At 51.0% G+C, this 7,155-nt stretch overlaps 4 protein-coding genes across 4 annotated transcripts; 1 reads left to right on the forward strand and 3 right to left on the reverse strand.

Moving 5' to 3' along the window:
• Nucleotides 1-1,311: 1,311 nt before the first annotated feature.
• Nucleotides 1,312-3,041, reverse strand: GUITHDRAFT_106908 (hypothetical protein; the record flags this gene model as incomplete). Its single annotated transcript, XM_005834391.1, has 11 exons — nt 1,312-1,755; nt 1,800-1,841; nt 1,895-1,953; nt 2,001-2,131; nt 2,182-2,261; nt 2,343-2,426; nt 2,476-2,616; nt 2,675-2,731; nt 2,783-2,823; nt 2,861-2,957; nt 3,009-3,041. 11 exons carry the CDS (start codon nt 3,039-3,041, stop codon nt 1,312-1,314), a joined length of 1,209 nt encoding a protein of 402 aa, XP_005834448.1.
• Nucleotides 3,042-3,096: 55 nt separating this feature from the next.
• On the reverse strand, nt 3,097-3,560 carry GUITHDRAFT_106909 (hypothetical protein; the record flags this gene model as incomplete). The annotated part of the gene is made up of 4 exons (XM_005834392.1): nt 3,097-3,205; nt 3,256-3,319; nt 3,369-3,474; nt 3,522-3,560. 4 exons carry the CDS (start codon nt 3,558-3,560, stop codon nt 3,097-3,099), a joined length of 318 nt encoding a protein of 105 aa, XP_005834449.1.
• Nucleotides 3,561-4,736: 1,176 nt separating this feature from the next.
• On the reverse strand, nt 4,737-4,985 carry GUITHDRAFT_106910 (hypothetical protein; the record flags this gene model as incomplete). Its single annotated transcript, XM_005834393.1, has 1 exon — nt 4,737-4,985. The coding sequence occupies one exon, from the start codon at nt 4,983-4,985 to the stop codon at nt 4,737-4,739; it is 249 nt and encodes an 82-aa protein (XP_005834450.1).
• A 296-nt stretch (nt 4,986-5,281) lies between these two features.
• GUITHDRAFT_106911 (hypothetical protein) lies at nt 5,282-7,155 on the forward strand (the record flags this gene model as incomplete). The annotated part of the gene is made up of 6 exons (XM_005834394.1): nt 5,282-5,425; nt 5,473-5,554; nt 5,615-5,686; nt 6,166-6,312; nt 6,802-7,051; nt 7,125-7,155. The coding sequence occupies 6 exons, from the start codon at nt 5,282-5,284 to the stop codon at nt 7,153-7,155; spliced, it is 726 nt and encodes a 241-aa protein (XP_005834451.1).

Below are 7,155 nucleotides of genomic sequence, written 5' to 3' on the forward strand. Positions count from 1 at the left end.
TATTATGATCTTTCCTCTCCTCTCCTCTCCATCTCCATCTCCTCTCCTCTCCTCTCCTCTCTCTCTCTCTCTCTCTCTGTCTCTCTCCGTCTCTCTGTCTCTCTCTCTCTTCTCGTTACTCGTGTCCTTCTTGTTCCTCCCCTCCCTTCCCCCCTCCTTTCCTCCTCTCTTCTTCTGCTCTGCTCTCTCTTCCTCATTTCGCTTCAGACGTTCATGATCCACTTACTCTGTCGAGATCGCTGTCTTCCCTCCACAGATGAGGTCAGATGGGTAGCTGAAACAAAGGCGATGAGCGCAGCAACCAGATTGAAATACAGGACAGACAAACAAGAGAATCCGAAAAAACACAGAGATAAGACACAGCGAGAAAATACAGTAATAAGACAAAGAGCGTGAAAACAATAAGACAGAGGATAGAAACTGAGCAAGAGGATAGAAACTGAGCAAGGGAGATGAGACCATGATGGAATGGTACAGGAGGAGAGGTTATAGAAAGAATATTCATCTCATCCTCACATCATCATAAACATCCTCACATCCACACCCTTCTAATGAGCAGCAGCAGCAGCAGCATCAGCATCTTCAGCAGCAGAAACAACAACTACCGGATATCCCATTTCTCATCACAGATGCTTGCAAGGATCGATGTACTGTAATCTTGCCCCCACTCGAGGCACCTTCCTTTCTGCACAGCATTCTTGTCAACGCATCTCCTCTCCCTTCCTCCCAGCCCGCTGCATCCTGCCACTCTTCCTGCCCCTCCTCTTTCCTCTCCTCCTGCCCATGCTCGAGCTCGAGCTCGACCTCCTGCCCTTGCCCTTGCCCCTACTCGTGCTCCTGCTCGGGCGCTACCGGGATCAAGTGTTCGACTTGGCGCATGAAGCGCATGATTGCATATCGAGGAAGCACAAGGAGGTTGAGTGGACCTCCGAGCTTCACTTCCTCGCTGCGCTCCTCCCGCTCGTTGCCCCAGGTTGAGTTCTCTCCTGCCGTCTTGTCAACTGAAAAGAGAGATGGTGAATGTGATGATGACGACGATGATGATGGTAATGATGATGGCGGTGATAATGATGATGCAATGTATTACCTATTGGAAGTAACCTTGCTCGGAAGAGGGCACGATGGAGTCGCAAGTACACCTTGGAGGTACAATGAGGATTTGAACAAGAATGTCAAGAGAAATCAAGCACAATCGTATCGCTTTACACTCTGAAGACTGTTGATGTCATGGGTACACATTCATCATCTCTTTCGTCAGCTTTGTCATCATCATTTTCATCATCATTTAAGTTCAAAAACTAATCCTTATCATCATATGTCGCAGTCATCATCATCGTCATCGTCATCATCGTCATCAACATCATCATTTTCATCATCATCATCGTCATCGTGAACATCATCAGCAAGTAGCATGAAACTAATTTTCACATCATCGCTTCGCAGTTTCACCTCTTGCAACAGATTCTTAGTGTTTGCTCTTGGCACTAGAGGACTTCCGTCCAGCACAGTAGACAGTTTCCCAGGAAGCGCCGCCATGATCTCAGTCATGTCTTCCTTCCTCAGTCCCAACGCTTTCTCCAGCTCTCCTCTTGCAGAGCTTTCACGTTGTTCGTTCTTGCACGTCTTGGTGGACAAGTCGTCGATGATAGCCCTGAGCTCTTCAGCTTCTCCTTCTATGTCTCTCAGTCGCTGAAGCAGCTCGTCGTATTTCTCTTGGGACGCTCCAGCCGCCGCTGGTTCCTCCTTGTGAGATTTCTGACATGTTTTCAGTGCATTCGGACGAGAAGCTCTCTGCTCACCCGATCGTTGTTGCTCCTCACCACCCTCACGAGGTTGACCGCCTTTGACAATCGAACTCGTGAGCGAACATGAAAGATGAAAACAACCGACTCACTTGCTGTGGTGAAGTCACACCGTTGGGCAGCGCGGGACAGAGAGTGATGTTGTATACACCTTGAAAGGTTCAGTCGACACAGCAGATTCCTCACATGTTCTCAGACCAACACTCAATGCAAACAGCTGCACTCGGACGATGCGAGAGTCGGGATGGGAACAAACAGTTTGACGGAACTTGCCGTTGACAAACACCAGGAGGCAAGTTGAAAGGAGATGCTCGCCCTCTCCAGGAGAGCTGAGAAATCGACATCAAACCCTCACATAGAGCCGATAGCCCAGCTCTACCTGCAGTCGGTCATATCGACTTCAGCTGTAAAATCCACTGTTTCATCTGCATCAACAACCTCCTCGACATGCTCGTCGTCCTACATAATCAAGTCTCAACTCAACTCAACCATCCACAGGAGGTTTGCCTCCTTTGGTCTCATGACATGAAAGGTGCTTACAAGAAGTGCAGGAGCCTGTTTACAGAGAGTTTCCTTGGACCAAGTAAAGGAAGCAACAGAATCATTCACAGGAAATAATCGCCCCTGCATGAGCTCAATTTACTTCCCAGACAAGGCAAAGCAAAAACATCACCTCTTGATGCAACAGCTGGCTCAATTCAAATCCATTCACTTGGCTCATACTCATCTTGAACAGCCCAAAATCTTGCAGAAATGCAAATCGATCGAACACCATCAATGTCTCCTTGAACCAAAAAGCCTCAGAATTTTTCACCTGCACTCTCTTCAGACGGCAACAACAAGTATAACACAAACTTGACCACTTCTCTGACCCACTTGGTGTCTTCTTCGTGGAAGCGGAACCCATTCACAAACAGCTTGCGGATGACCTGGAGGTAAAAGCTGAGCAGCAATATCGTCTCCTCCTCTCTTCTCATCACGTATGAGTTCTCTCTGCAGTTCAGGTGCCCGTGCCCTCGCCCTGGTGCACACGCACTTGGAAGGGCCCAGCTTATCACCAGCCGCTGAGAGCGAGTGAGGAGGAGACAGCGACAGGCATCGCGTTACAGAGCGGCAGAACTTGATGATGTTGTCGAGGTAGACATCCTCGTCTTCCTACTCGCATGTCTCTGTCAGAGATCGCAAGACTCGAAGCGGCAGGCACACCGGAGAAAGGTGTTCAGCTACCTCGAGCGACATCACGTTGCCAAGGGGAAGTTCCAAGGACAAGGGCTCCGACAGATCTCCCTACATCCTAAGTCTCAGGACGTAGACAAGGGAGCCGCTCGCATGCCTTCATGATCGGCTTGTAGTAGGCGATATCTTGAATCCCGTCGGTCCCCTCGATCCCGTACACTTGATACCTTGAACATGTCACACCAACAGCCTTGCGGGTCTCAGGGCTCTTCTTCACCCAAGTTCCGAGAGTTTGGAGATGTAGAATCCTTTCCCGCAACCAAAGTCGATCACTGGCAGTTCTTCGATGGACTTGCTTGTCAGTCCCAGCGCAAAGACGCAAAACAGAACCTTTCTGGAGCATTCTCGGCAGCGCTTGCGCTAGTTCGGACGAATGAAAGTGCATGACTTGTGCATCACTGAGAGGCCAGATGGTGACAGGCTTCTCGTTGTGAGGCTGATGGCCAACCGTCAGTCAACAAACACCCAGTTGGACTAGTCGACCAGGTCCTTGTTGATGGGGAGCAGATCTGAGTTCACCATCCTGACGAGACAGAAGACAAGACATGCTCGTCCAAGCATCGAGGTCTTCTCACTCGCTTTCTGAGCGTCTCGACAGACCTCTAACGCCCTCTGCTCTTTTCACGCCTCTTTCCCATCATCCTTGATGTTTTCCCCGGCATGGAATTTTGCGGCCCTCATCCCCTGAAGGGTGTAAAAGAATCAGTCAGAGTTCAGCGGCGCTCAGGAGGCGGATGTATGGGGACCCTGCCTTTCATGGTCTGTGTGCTCGCCGTGTCTGTTTCGGCAGTATTGAGCTCGCATGGGTTTTGCCGTCCTCGTACTGCTCTTGTCCTGATCCTTGTTCCCCTGCTTGTCGTGCATGCCGTCGCTTGCGTGGTTGGATTGGAGATTTTCACTGCCTCCTACTTTTCCTAGTTTGCTGTTGAGGCGGATTTGTTGTTATTCCCTTTCCTCCTTCGTTTGCTCCGGTTTGCCTTTCCCATTTAAGTCATTCGTTAGTGATCGACTAGACAGAGGCCCTGCGGTAGCCTGAAGCTATCAGCCAGTTGTTGAGGTGAAGCATCCTTGCGATGAACTAGTGAGATCAAATCGAGGGAAAGCGGTTGAAAGTGGGGCAGGAGTTTGAGACGATTTACAACAAGTCAACTGAAAAGCCAGCCCCCCGGCACTCTCAAGCCCTGCCTTGACCTTCCGCAGTTCCGGGAAGGACGAGGAGGAGGACGAGGGGGATGAGGGGGACGAGGGGGACGAGAAGGACGAGAAGGCCTTCAGCGCGACGGTGAGGTATCAAATTCACAACAAATACAAAACAACGACTTTCAAACAGCACGCATGAGGTTCTGATAGACTAGTTACTGAGCAATGAAATAATCCAAGTCGAAGAGTTCCTTAGGTTTTTTGTTGAAATGCAGAAGTGTCATGCCGTTGAAGCTATTTCAGGCTCCGAGATCAAATCGAAGCTTTGAGCAGCAGTCTATTGATCACTCAAGATGAAGAAATGTGAATATCAATTCACATCTGACACTTTCATTTATCGACTCCAAGAAAGCCTAACACAACACGAATCACATCATGTGAGAATTTGCTTCTTGATGATGTGCTTCAGTCCTTAAGATAAGATTACATGTGTACCGCTGCATACACCTATGTACATTCTGCTTCGGCAGCATCAAAGAAATTCACAGCCGTTGTAGTTTACATCCCCTGGATCATTACATCCTCGCACAGTGAGCGGGATCGGGTCAAGCCGACCGTCACTTCCGTCCTCCTGCAGGCCTCCACGAGCACCTCGTCGTCGAGCATGTCGCCGATGAAGCGGTTGTAGCGCTGCTGCCGGGTGGCGAGGGGCTTGGCGTGAACGTACTCGAAGCCGAGGGAGTCATCATCGTCGATGGGGGACTGGAGGAGGAGCTTAGGGGGAGGAACGGGGAGGGATGACTGCATACTTGGGGCTGTTTGAGAGCAAGAAGCGAGGATAGGGAGGAGAATGTCGCAGCAAGAGAGTCGCTTGTACGCGTTGGAGTGAGGAGCGGGGGAGGGGCAGGTGTATTTTTACGAGAGCCGGTTACACCGGCCCCAGCTGCTGTAAAGCTGCAATCCAACTTTACTGCTCCACTCGAGCCGATCTGAGGCGGACCTGTTTGGACCCGCTGAGCTCTGACTCTTGGATCAGTCTTGAAGGATCTCCTCTCATGTCAATTATACGGATCTGATCAAGAGTTGTGCCTCGTGATAGGGCGATGTATGCCTGCCCATTCTCAAAGAAAGAGTCTCCAAGATCTATCTCTAAGGCATCTAGCGTCATTCCTTGGCTCTTGTGGATAGATATAGCATATGCTATCTTGAGAGGCATGAATTCTATCCAATTTGTCATGCGCTTGTTGGTATAATCCTTTGTATAGGGAATGATGACCTTCTTTCCATTGACAAGGGTAAGTTTGACCTCCTCCTCATCGGAAATATCATCCACTACACCCCTGCTTCCATTCACAATCCCTTCGGTTATAAGCAACGTAAGACCTCAGGGACTTGTTGCGTCGCTCAGCCTCACTGACGCTCCTCGCGCCTCACAGGGCTGAAGCTGCCCAAGTACAACGTGGATGAAGAAGATCTCTCCGAGTACGGCAAGCGCCTAGGGCTCAAGGGTGGGTGGATGGCGAACACTGGCAGACAAGAAGCAAACGTCGATCCGCGAGGACCTCAACAGCATCGCCAAGAACGCTGCTCAGAATAGCGAAGCGCCAAGCTCGCAGTGAGCCTGGAGATGCTCGATGATGTGAATATCGTGTCATTACATTACAACCACAAAAACTCTTCTTCCGTATGAGAAGTACGCTATGCTATGCTATGCTATGCTATGCTATGCTATGCCATTCTATGCTATGCTATGCTATGCTATGCTATGCTATGCTATGCTATGCTATGCTATGTAGCAGACGAGAAGGGGCAAGATCGATGAAAAACCGTCCGTACAATGGAGCTTCTTTTCCTCCTTTAGCGCGCGACGCTGGCCGACCATGCGTTTCTTCTGCATACCTCCTCATCCAGTAGCAGAGGCTTCTCCAGTAGACTCTCGACCAAAGAGCGCGAGCGCGAGAACCTCGCGCCTTGAAGCTTGCTGCAGCGCTCGATGAGGACCTCGTCGTCGAGCATGTCGCCGGTGGAGCGGTTGTGATGCTGCTGCCTGGAGGTGACGAGGGGCTTGGCGTGGACGTACTCGAAGTCAAGGGAGTCATCATCGTCGATAGGGGACTGGAGGAGGAGCTTGGGGGTCGAGGAAGAGATCGAGGAAGGAGGAGTAGAGAGAGGAAAGGGAGATGAAAGTATGGAGATCATGGAAAGAGCTGAGGTGGATGGTCGGTAGGGAACTGGCAGAGACTTAGGCAGGGATAGCAACGAGAGGTCCGAGGGTTCGGGAGGCGGATATGTATCCCGACCCTACCCCTACCCCCTTTTAAACCCATTAGCTACCCCACCTGTAGGTGTAACCAATCAAGGTTCCGCCCTTTACACCTGCTACCCCAGTACCCGTGATGATGTCAGCGGGCGCTGGGGGAACAATGGAAGGTACAGTCATCATCGCCGCTGACTGTCACGAGTACAACCTTTGTCTTACGGATATGCTAATGACTAAATATCTCAGTCAGCTTCCGTCTGGTTCGTGCAGTGATCGGGAACGGATAGAGATATCTCTTTACTCCGCAACGTATCTCCCTCCGCTCGTGTGCTACTTCTCCGCCTCACTGCTCCCTTGATTCAGCTTCCATCGTCACCATGCAGTCATCCCTTCTTGATCCCCTCTCGCCCACTGCTATGAACCCCAAGCTCCTCCTCCAGTCCCCTATCGACGATGATGACTCCCTCGGCTTCGAGTACGTCCACGCCAAGCCCCTCGCCACCCGGCAGCAGCGCTACAACCGCTTCATCGGCGACATGCTCGACGACGAGGTGCTCGTGGAGGCCTGCAGGAGGACGGAAGTGACGGTCGGCTTGACCCGATCCCGCTCACTGTGCGAGGATGCGAAGATCTCACTTTTCTGGAGCATGATCGTTGCATCATGACAGCGTAATGTTGTGCTACAGTATGGAGACTTGCGAATATGTGGCAGGATAG

Source organism: Guillardia theta (genome assembly GCF_000315625.1).
Source record: "Guillardia theta CCMP2712 unplaced genomic scaffold GUITHscaffold_26, whole genome shotgun sequence".
Taxonomy (NCBI): Eukaryota; class Cryptophyceae; order Pyrenomonadales; family Geminigeraceae; genus Guillardia; species Guillardia theta.